The sequence below is a fragment of the Acanthopagrus latus genome, chromosome 7, assembly GCF_904848185.1.
Source record: "Acanthopagrus latus isolate v.2019 chromosome 7, fAcaLat1.1, whole genome shotgun sequence".
In the NCBI taxonomy this organism is placed as follows: domain Eukaryota; kingdom Metazoa; phylum Chordata; class Actinopteri; order Spariformes; family Sparidae; genus Acanthopagrus; species Acanthopagrus latus.
In genome coordinates, this window is record NC_051045.1 from 12,686,785 (window position 1) to 12,698,678 (window position 11,894).

The 11,894-nt window shown below is 42.0% G+C and overlaps 1 protein-coding gene across 2 annotated transcripts; it reads left to right on the forward strand.

Moving 5' to 3' along the window:
* Nucleotides 1-2,157: 2,157 nt before the first annotated feature.
* Nucleotides 2,158-11,328, forward strand: lad1 (ladinin). Of its 2 annotated transcripts, XM_037103223.1 has the most exons (14): nt 2,158-2,351; nt 2,958-3,143; nt 3,485-3,809; nt 5,920-5,993; nt 7,220-7,391; nt 7,724-7,807; nt 8,122-8,165; nt 8,249-8,291; nt 8,613-8,668; nt 8,792-8,858; nt 8,953-9,087; nt 9,207-9,296; nt 10,741-10,866; nt 11,000-11,328. In XM_037103223.1, exons 1-13 carry the CDS (start codon nt 2,314-2,316, stop codon nt 10,837-10,839), a joined length of 1,413 nt encoding a protein of 470 aa, XP_036959118.1. In that variant the 5' UTR covers nt 2,158-2,313; the 3' UTR covers nt 10,840-10,866; nt 11,000-11,328. The 2 variants fall into 2 exon arrangements, with proteins under 2 accessions (XP_036959118.1, XP_036959119.1); XM_037103224.1 differs by having other exon boundaries at nt 2,160-2,351; nt 8,625-8,668; nt 10,741-11,328.
* The last annotated feature ends 566 nt before the right edge of the window (nt 11,329-11,894 follow it).

Sequence of the window (11,894 nt, forward strand, 5' to 3'; positions counted from 1 at the left end):
TCCTGTCCGCAGCGGTAAAACAGTCGTCTTTAGCCGCTGTCTGTTTTGCATGCTCATAAAAGCTCTGAAAGCTCTTCCATCATGGCACTTCAATCATTATCGCCTAATCAGGAGGATGCAAAGAACCTGCAGCAGCCATGTGTCACCAAATACAGTTTTGTCTCCCAGCAGAGTCACACATGGACACACAGACTCCAGTCATCAGTGCTGAGGATGACTGAGCATGCGCCGGTACATGCTGTGCTTCTTTGACCAGGGAGCGACATGCAAACTAGTTTCGTAAGATAGCATCTTAACGGTGGAAGCTAGAAGCCAAATGTAACCTAAGCCGGTACACTCAGAAAAGGGAGGATCTGTATGAACGTCAAGTCATAATAGTGGGTAAATATGTTTGCTGTGGCATCATGTCTGCACAGAACACATCAGGTGCAGGTGTGGTGTAAGGCCAGAAGAGGTGGAGTGTGCGTGTGTATGCGTGTGTGTGTGTGTGTGTGTGTTGAACAGAGCCTGGACCTGGGTCAGAGTCCGACACACTGGGCTCCAGTTAAAGGTGTGGCCTCCCTCACACAGCAGAGCAAACAGTCTGACTCACACTGTAAAGAGACTCACTGTCCACTGCAACAGCATCAAAACCAGTGTTGGAAAGAGTACCAAGAAGTCAAACTCGAGTAAAACTAAAGATATTGTGTTCAAATATTAGTGAAAGTCACCCATACGAATAGTTTTTGAGTCAAAGTCTTTAAGTATCTGATATTAGAATAAATATCAAACTAAAATTGAGTTATATTTATATTTAAATGTTTATTTATCTATCTATTCAACATTTTGCTGATTTTCCAAATCTCTGTGTGTGTATGTGTTTTATTGAAAATCAAATAGATTGATTTAAATATTCACTACTTTGGCGTTGATGCAGCAATCTTCACAGTAACTAGTAGATAAAGGTAAATGTAGTGGAGTGAAAAGTAAAATATTTGGCTCCAAAATGTAGTGGAGTGAAAGTACGAAGTGGCAGAAAATGGATACCTGAAAACATTCATAGTTATTGTAAACAATTGCTTAAATAAATGGCTTATAAGGTATACTATTGTTTGTTAATGCTGAAATAACTAAGAATTTAAGCAAAATCATGATTAAAAACCAACTTAAATGATCAGCAGAATGTGAAGAAATAACACAACGTTACGACGTCGAAGTATTGAGTTGCAGAGACATCTGCTGAAGTTTGCATCCTTTGCAGCTCATCCCAGTCAAAAATTCCTGAGCCAGCAGTAAAAAAAATGTGGATGTAACAACTACAATCTGGATACATCATCAGAGTCGGGGCCCCATTCAGTCCCGTGAAAGCTGCTCAGTGGTGCCTTAAGCTCGACTTCTCAGGTGTAACTTTACCTGGATCATCTGAGTCACGAGAGACTAACTGAGCCGGCTAACTGCTGGTTTAAGCGCCCGGTTAACTTGATTGGGAATAAAACAATTTAAACTTGCAGCTCTTCTAGACTTTCAAGACTCGAATGGCTCAACACAAGATACTAAAACGAGTCATTTTGCCGGCGTTGGGATGCGCAGCTGCTACTTTGACAATGTAAGCACATGGGAAATAGTGTTTTTGGGCCCCGATGCATCACGAGAAGTTGTAATTACAATGTTTGTCCACTCTGAACACTGGCCTCAAAGCCTGCCGCTCTTCCCGGGGGCTTGGTGTAAATGCACTTCTGTCGAAGCTGACAGGGCGACGGCAGCCACAGTTAGCAGCAGTTGGCCTTTTCTCTGGTGACATATTGCCACCTAATTGTTTTGAGTAGCCTATGGTCAATTCTTACATATTGCACCTTTAACTAAAGTTTAATAAACTATAAAATTACTGTTTATAAATGATGTATATTTTCCTGCTTTAAACGTACACAGTAATTACTGATAATTACTGCTAAATAGCTGTTCTCCACTAACATAAACCTTTGTTTTTTACTCAGTAACAACTCAGTAATAACTCAGCTGCATATCTTCCACAGAAGACTCTCACAGCGATTATAAATGCCACATTCCCACCATATATGGAGAAGCTCTCTCTCTCTCTCTCTCTCTCTCTCTCTCTCTCTCTCTCTCTCAGGTGGGGAGCCTACCTTTTGTCACGTGACATCTCTCTGAGCTGCACCGGGGTAAAGGTGGACTGCTTTTGTGTCGCGCCGGCTGCAATTTGACTGTCGCCTTCAGAGTGACAGTCAGACAGACAGACAGTCAGTCGACTCTCTCACTCATTTTCTGTGTGTTGGGGAAGTGCACCTGGAAACTTTTACATTGTATTCGTCCAGTATGTCCATCAGTCGGAAGAACTGGTCGGCTTTGTCCAGGTAAGATTAGCTCTGAGGAGAATATGACACCTGTGGCTGTGAGCACCATCTCACCTCAGATAGTACGGAGTTTATTTGCTGAACTAGCTTTAAAAAGCTTCACTCTCGCAGCCAAGCAGTCTATCTTGACCTAAAAATGAGTTTATTCTTTTCATTTAGAGCGTGAAGGAGCAGTTTCTGTCTCCTTTGTTGTGTTTAATGTTTTTACAGACCCTTGCTGTGATGTTATAATGTGCTATACAGTCACAGTTGGCTCTTCTCAGGTTAAAGTCTGGAGATAACTTGAAAATATGTACAGTTTTACCCTTAAATCGTACCCTTTATCCCTGCTGCACCAACAGACCAATGACTTGTTTACTACACATCATCCTTAAAGCGAATATTTGATTTAAAGTTGCTTACACAGGCTATGAACTGAACTCAAGAACAGTGGATGAACTAGTAGAGCAGGTTCTGTTTAACCGTTATTACAACAATCAATCCTCGCCGAGCAGTTAACTGGATCCCTCTCTGCACATATTAAGACACTTTCGTGTCGAGCTCCTGACCTTCACTTTTGCCTCTGCCTCTGTTTCATTTTCTCTTTCACGTCCTCTCTGTCCCCAGCCTGGCACGCCAGTGGACGATGGAGGATGAGGAGGAGGTGGAGAGGGAGAGGAGGAGGAGGGTGAGGGGCTCGAGCAGCACCGCCGACCCCGATGCTGACGTCAGTCAAACAACAGGCGTGTCGCCCACCGGTGACAGCACCTTCGGGACAGCCTCCACGAGTGAGACGTCCCAAGGGCTCAGCAGGTTGTTCTCACTGTTGTTTTGTGTTTTCTTGTAAAAGTACAGCTTGCTTAGATCTTGGCAAAGCTTGATTTACACACCGCCTGAACATGACTCTGTTGCTTCAGGTATGTTCACCTGGGTTGTTTACTCTTTCTTATTCTCTTATTTTGGCCCACGGGAGCGTGTCATCTGTCTGCTGTCATCTGTATGCTTTTCAAAATGCACCAATAAACCTGACACCATACATGATACCTGCAGAAGAAGCCGTCTTCAGAGGGAAAGAGACACCTGATCAGACACAGGGCTGACAGGGCTGTCCATCATACCTGTCGCTCACACGCGTCTACCCTGTTGGTTTTCAGTGCGGAGCAGCTGCAGCTGGACTTTGTGGAGATGCTGCGTGTCCGTGATGAAAAGCGGAGGAAGAGGCACGTGGAGACGCTGAGGCGACAGAAGGAGTTAGGGGAGGATGAGGCAGAGGCCTGTGAGGGAGGTGAAGGAGGAGCCAGGGTGGAGCTACTGGGGGACTTGGATGAGGACCAGGGTGACGTGTTGCCGTCTGTGAAAACCACGTCCAAACCACAACCACCCCCCAAAACAGCCTCTTACAGCCCAATCACCACCACTACCACCAGCAGCACCATCACCAGCAGCAGCAGCAGCAGTGCTAACATCGCAAATAGACAAGTAAGATGGAGTCACTCGTGTCATTTAAGCAAAGTATTATTTGTCATGAATGGTGTCATTTCACTTTCAAAGCTGACTGAGTTATGATAAGACAACATGACCAGAAGACTGCAGCCATGCTAGCAGCTCTGTGAGGCCACAAGCACAGCATTCTTGAGCTAAATGCTAACTTTAGCATGCTAACATTCATACTGTGACAATGCTACCATGATGTATTTAAGCATGGATCTGATAAGGGAAATCTGGATAAAGCGTTCATTATTAAGAGAGCATGAAGCCAAAAAAGTTCAACTTACTTGGTATAAAACTGACTGCATGGGTTCTGGGTTCCATTCGAAAAAATCTGTCCACTGTTTTACCGCTGCTTCTTTCGCAATCTAGACTCATGGGAAAGTTGTGCATCACCTGATGATGTAATTGCACAGTTTGACCACTATGTCAAATTTGCCCTGAAGACTGGCGCTGTTCCTAGATGTTTGGGGCCTAATGTTAATCAGGAGTAATGTTTACAGTGTTTACCATCTTATTTTTGCTTGTTAGCATTTTGCCATCAGTAAGAGGCATAACTATTAAACAAATTGAGATTTTGATCAGATGAGAGCTCAAAGGATAACCAAAGTGATTAGGACACATCCTCTGGGAACGGTGAATGTCTGTGCCAGATTTCATGCAAATCTATGCAGTCAACGTCAAGATATCTCTTGGGATAATATGAAACTTTTTGATTGCGGTGATGCTAAAGAAAAAGTCAGGAGATCAGCATTAAGTGATTAGGATTTGTCCTCTGGGAACCATGAAAATCTGTCGAAAAAGTCATGGCAATGCATTCCATCGACTGCTGCAGAGATGTATTTTTGTTGGCTAACCTGGCAGATAGCACCACCCTGGTTTCATCGACAAAAATCCGATGGGATTTTGGATCATTGCGGAAAACAAGCACTGCGGTGAACAGAAGTTTTGTGATTGCCGGAAGCAAAGAGCTAACGTTATAAACAGACTGCATCTCGGGTGCAGGACTTCAACGCCATCGCCACTAATAATCTTACTATACTATGATCACTATACTATAAATTGATCAGTCAACTAGTTTTTAAATTAAAGATGAACTGTAAAGCGGACTAGTGAATAGATGAGTCCCTGTGTTTGGTGTCATGACGTTTAGTGTCCCTGAAATTTTTTGTAGACTCATTTAGCCACTTTTTAGCGACCGCCTTTTTTTAAATGGACAAACACCTTACATTTAATGAGTGCTACTTACTGACACGGTAGATATGGTAGAACAAATCGTGAAAGTCTACCACAGACCTTGTTTCAGGCATCTTACCAAAGCTCCATTCTAGAAAACTGTTGACTTCCACTTAAGGGAAATAGAAGAGCAAAAATGCTAGCTGATTTTCTAGCTTGATAGCTAGTTAATCCTGCAACGATATTCTGGCCGACAGCCGCTAGCCCGGCTAAACACGCGCCTGAGGTGCCTTCGCTGACAGCCGAATCCTTTGACAGGCAGGTGGACAAACAAACCTTGACTCACGTCCAAACGATTAATGCTTCACTCAGTCATAACACAGAGCTACCAGCAGTGCCACCCTGCAGTGTGGTTAATCACAGTTAACTGTTACCCCACACAGAGAGAAGGTCATGTTAATCATTTTCTACATTTTACAACAACAACAACTCGACAAATCTTACCGTTAGTGTACATTACTTACAACGACTTAGTGAACCAAGTCAGACGTTTGAAGGGAGAGGGTACGATGGTAGTTTTTTAATGGTGTATTTTCTTTGAGTATACAAGCATCTGAATATCTAGATCAATAACAGGATTTGAGGAAATGACTGTGGAAACCATACAGGACTGGACTCTTCCTCTGAATCAAGTGACCATGCAAATCATCTATAAACTTTGATAAGGTATACTTAAGGTCATAATTTGAACTTTATCTTTTATTACACGTACAGGTGGCTTTATTTCAATGTATCTGCAAATGAGGCCATAACCGTACGGTGTTATGTAACCCAAGGTGTGTCTCCGGTGACTCTGCACAAAAGCGTCTATGTTGTGTGCCCATGTTGATTGTCTCTCTCTCTCTTCTGTTTGTGTCTTTGTCAGCACGAAAATGGAGAATCGTCGGGCAAAGATCCTGAACCCAAGCCACCGTCCAACCCGGCTCGCAAGTTTGTCAGGTTAATGTGCACGACTTTGTCTTTTGTTTCTTTTTTTTTGTGGGTTATGCAGCAGGGTTGGGACAGATCAAATGCAGACAATAGATAGTTTTTAAGATAAGATAAAGGTTATTGATCCCACACACGGAAATGAAAGTGCAGCAGAAGAGAGGAATAGAGTAGCTGAACAGTTAATAAGCAACCAATAGAAAGATATTCCCCCCAACGATGGCTTTGATAATCAGCTATATGAGGACAATCATATGTGTCATTTATTTACTGAGATTTGTAGTTGTGTAGTTGATTAGGGTGCAGTAAAGACCAGTGACTGTAGTGACCCACTATCAGGTCCCATATTTAGCATTTACAGCTATGATTTTTGTCCAATTGCAGATCAAATAGATTAATTTCAAACTTGTCTGTCTGTATGTAGTCGCACAGTCACATGGTGGGACTCAAGAGAAATTGTCTTTCGCTCTGAATTATGTGAAACTGCAGTGGAACTAGTAACGTAAAGTATCAAAATAAATGTAGTGGAGTGGAAGGGAAGTAACTAAATGAAAATACCTCAACATTGTACTTTAACATGTACTTAAAGTTGCCTTCTTCAACGTATCATTATGAATTAAATGTTGATTGCACAGTGCTATAGATATAGACAAATGAACCCATCTGCGTTTACATTTGTCCCCTATAAAGCTCTCTACCAGTTTATCCATTGCCACTTTAAGAGAATGCTGAAATTGTATTTAAGCTCGATTAAAACAAAAAGAAAAAAAGAGGAGATGATGAGTTACAGATTGACAATATATGTATTCATTTTTTTAAAGAGCAAGCAAAGCAAAAGTTACAGTTAAAAAAAAGGTCTAATTATTTGAAAGACACAGTTAACGGTGACATGCCGTATTTAAGGGGTTTTACACTGCAGGTGGGAAGCATAGAAATTAGAAGCTGCTTCATCTTGCTTTGTTCGGATCCTGGGAACACTGAGTAAACCTGTCCCAGATGACCTGAGGGGTCTGGATGCCTCTAACATACGAGTAAATCAAGAGCTATACTTTTTCATAAGAAGAAAATCTGTCAGTATAATGATACTGCCAGACAGTCATTTTAAAGAATCAACATGTTCGAGAGTGCTTCATCATGGTTGACTGACTTTATTATTCCCTAGAAGTTTGAACAGAGATTGTAGGAGACTGCCAAAAGGAGACTGGTGCACTAAAGACTTGTGTGTTTGGTTGTTGCAGCTCTGTCTCCATCTCACTCGACAAAAGTCCCTCCACCAGCAGGTGTGCGACTCCCATGAGCCCCCGCTCTCCGACGGGCCCCTCGTCCCCTCGAGAACACTGGCCCTCGCCTTGCCAGAGTCCCTCACCGAGGGGAGCTCAGAGCCCCGTTCACAACGGACACACACAGGAGGTAGCTTAACACACACACACACACACACACACACTAAGACAGTCAGATGATGTAATTTACAACATAAGTGCGTGCTTCATGTTTTGCATGTGTCATGGCTGCAATGTGCTGACGCTGCTACATATCAATGCAACAAAGCAACAGCACCCCCTGGTGGTAAAAGAGGGGTAGTGTCAGCATTTGTGCTGATCAAAAAAAAAACAAATAATTGGCCCCATAGATGCGTGAGGGAAACGGCCCTCAGGGATGGAGGGAGATGTTCATCTGACTCTGGGATAGTCTAATATGATTTCATGTAGCAGTAAATCTCAAGTTATTTCACCTCACCTCAGAATGGCTCTTCCCCCAACGGCAACTTTGAACAGACGACCAAGCCTGCGTTCGTCAGGCAGAGCTCCAGGACTATATCTTTCAGGGTAAACACACACACACACACACACAAATGCATGCACACATTCTCCCACATTAACTTTTGCCCATTTGACTGTTAAAGCATGATTTAATCTCCCATCAGCTGTTAGACTATCAGGTCAGGGTCATTTGCTTGTGCCGCTGAAGCTTCGGGCTCATGCTGAAGCCATATTTACTGCTGAGTTTTACTGCTGACTGACTGGTTTGTTAACGCCCTGACACACCACAAGAGACTTGGGCGACTGTGCTCGTCTCATTAGCTGCTGGTGTTTAGACGACTGTAAGCTTCAACCATCCTCACATGCTCGCTTTTCCACAGATGATGAGGAAGAAAGAGGAGGAGAGCGCGCCGCTGCAGAGGAGGTCAGCAGACACTCTTGTGTTTATTCTGAGGCCCTTTGCATCAGTTACTTCAATTTCTGACCGTTGTCGTTATTCTGTTCTAGTGCGAGCGTGAGGATCGCCTCCAAGAAGTTTGAGTCCAACACAGTAAGATAATCATTGATATTTGGTTTTTATCATTCTTTATTCCTGCCATTCATGCATTTTTTATTTTTTTTTTTGGGCGGGAGCCCAAAAAACAACAAAACTTAACATTGGTTACAATATTAAGAGTTACAAATAATAAAAATTGACACAGCGCTACATTTTTAGCTTCACGTTACTTAATTTCTTTGCAAGATTCATAGTTTTTCATCACTAGTATTCTTTAAATTTGGGCTGAATTTTATTACATTTTTTATTATGGATCATGATGTTATTGAAACTAAAATTGATATTTAAAGCAGGTGTAATGTTTATGTTTTCTTGGGTTTGGACCAGGACGAAAATGAAGATGAAGACAAAGCGTCATCTTTTCAAAGAAAGTGAGTTTTCATAGCCTCTTCCAAAAGATTTAGTTATTATTTATTATTTTCAGTCACATTAAGTGTTAACAGATGAACGCATATGATAAATAGATGATTGCGTGTGAATTGTGTGTCGTCCAGCTCTCGGCAAAGGATTTCGTCCCGGTCCATCCAGGAGAAGATGGAGAGACTGGCTCAGGCTGCACAGGTCAGCAAAAACTCCTTCTGATACAGCAAATTTTAAGTCATAAAACTAGTAATTATTTTGCTCTTCTAATGTTTTTTTTCTCATATTTATGCAGAAGTCTGAAGCGACGCGTTCACCTGACGTGACCCAGAGGACCCTGTTCCTGCTGGAGGAGGTGTCCAGGAAGAGAGGCCTGTTCGAGAAGGAGCAGCAGGCGGCGGGCCCCGCCAGCCCGGGAGTTTCCAGACAGGTTTGCTCACTCATTACCCACAATCCTCTTTTTATTTTTCTGTATCAGATGTGTCATCAATGCATGCACTGTTATCCTCAGCATGTTCTCATTATTTCACTGCTCGTGGTCACTATCAGGAATTTAGGAGCTTCACATCAGGAATGTCGGACCGCATCAACCGCTGGCTCAGCAAGACCAGCCAACCCGGATCTCCACACAGTCCTGCAGTGAGTCTAATTTACTGTGTAGCATCCGGCAGCTAGAGGGCAGAAGTGCTCTGTAACATGTACAGTGTGTCCTGAACAGGGTATATATTTTTGTTCCTGCTGCTTACATTTAATTAGTTTTACATTTTAGGGTTTGGTTCAGGGATGAAGGACAGTAAACCCCGACAAAACTAGTACACTCCACGTTAAAGATGGATTTTATCCTCTAGCTCCAGCAACTGTAATTATTTGTTATTTAGATTCAAAGGAAACATGAGTACTTTTATTCTCAAAAGAACATTCCCGCAGAAATGTATCTGAGAAATATCTGTATTTATGTATGGAATATGTGCTGTATATATGTGTCATTTGCTTTATATATGTAGACTCAGAGTCAGCGGTACAGTGAAATGAGTTGGATGAGGACACAGGTCAGCTCAGCATTAAGAGCGTTAGTCATAGTCATATAAAAATAGATCGGAAATAAAATAAAACAGGTGTTTATCTTAATGTTTTTAATACAAGGTGATAAAACAACACAATGTAAATATATGAAAATGAAGATTTGTGCGTGAAGTTAAAAGTGACAGATACAGAGGTATTGCATATTATATCAGCAGCAATGGAATGAAACTAAGAACATTTACCCAACATGTGCTTGAGGTACTTGTACTTTACTGCGTAGTTCTATTTTCTGCTACTTCATACTTCCACTCCACTACAGTTTGAAGAGAAATATTGTACTTTTTATTCCACCACATTTATTTGATAACTTTAGTCATCAGTTACTTTGCCGATTACATCCTGGATCTGAGCCAAATGAGCACATTTTAAAATACATTTTATTTTTTTTAACAGTTGGATATAAAAAACCCCCAAAACACTGATTCCAATAATCTGATAATCAGTCGACCTATAGCACACAGCTTACACAAACATGTAGATACAGGTATAATTTAGTTTTACTTGCACTTTTGATTATTGTTATATTATATATTGTTATTGTTATTGTTATATAGTTTGTTGTGTACGTGCGTTATCACCGATGAAGATCCCAGAGAAGTCCACATGTTTACACAAGTTAACAATGTGATTCATTATTTCAGCGTTGCAACTTCCGGGTTAGCGAGGTCAGTGAACAAGACTGAATTAAACGTGAATAAAACTGCCTGATCAGTTTACAGGAGTAAAAACAAATCCACATTTTAATCCCTAAAGTTAAAAAGTCTTGTCTGAGCCCTCCTCTCATCAGTAAACATCTCCAGATCAGAGACCTTTGGCTGCTTTTCACAACACTGTGCATCTGTTCTGGCACAGCAGCAGTAGTCGTGCCCTGCTGGAAAAAACCAGGATAGACCAGCACCAAAATACAACCAGCAAGGCCAGCATATGTTGTGTTTTGGTGCTTGTTTTGGTGCTCGTCTACGCTGTGGTTAATCGTGCATTTTCTGTTTTCTATTAATAGGACTTGAGAAACGTGGACATCTCCAGTAAGAGGAGCCTGTTCGAGAGCGGCAGGGAGGACTGTGTCCCTAAAACCAGCCCTGGAAAAATCCTCAAGTGAAGGACGCCCATTTATATTACCCCGCAGGTGAAATTACTGCGTGTAGTGACGCGACGGTGGCAGCAACACTTCTGAGGAAGCCAATAACTTTTAATTTGATATGGAATAACAATACGTTTCTTTCTTTTGCTTTTCTGTGCCTTTATATCCTTTTACTTAGAGGACAAGGAGACGAGGAAGACAGCCAGGAGATTAATGGACGCTATGACTGATTCTTTCTTCAAGATTTTTTTTTTTGTCTTTTTTCTTTCTTACTTCATTGCCAAAGCACACAGGAGGAACAGATATGCGAACCGCAGATAACATTTTAAAAAAAAAGTGAGTTGAGTTTTAGCTTTAGAGGACTGAACACAGGGATGCTGCTTTTAAAGTTAGGAGGCTTCAATCATACACATCAGCACTGCTTCTCCAAGTACAAAATACTTGGAAAAGAGTGAAAAGCAAAGTGAGAGGTGGAGAAAAAGTGTTGTTTTTTGCTTAAAAAAAAAACGACAGCTATTCGCCTTAACCTTGTGTAATTCTTAAAGCACTTTAAACAGGCGAGGGTCTTCAGGCTGATGTTAGCTGTTCTCATTGAATTACAGTAGCGGGGGAGAATTCTGGAGATGTTTTTATCTAATCAGGCCAAAATGCATTTTTATTCTGTGTCATTGTGAGGCGAGACGCTGCCTGTCTTGAGAAATAAAAATGTTTTATTACCACAAACGTCTCATAAATGTCTTTTTTTTTTAAATCCTCGCTTACACACTGCAGACACGTCGTCTGGTCCTAAACGATGAACACACACTCTTTAACATCACTTATCTCAGCGGAGGGGAAGATAAGAGCTGTGTGCCTGCGATGTGTCAGTGGCAGGTTTCCATACAAGGCCGAGAGAAAAATGTGTGTGAGTGTGTGTGGGTGTGTGTGCCTGTGTGTGTGTGTGGGTGGGTGAATCATTGTCTGTGAGCAACTGTGGCCTTTATCTGGACCTTTTTGGCACCGCAACCGGCACTCTGGCGCACGGTGGCCCTTTTTAGGGAATGGTGATAACTGAGGGGAACATGCTATCTGAA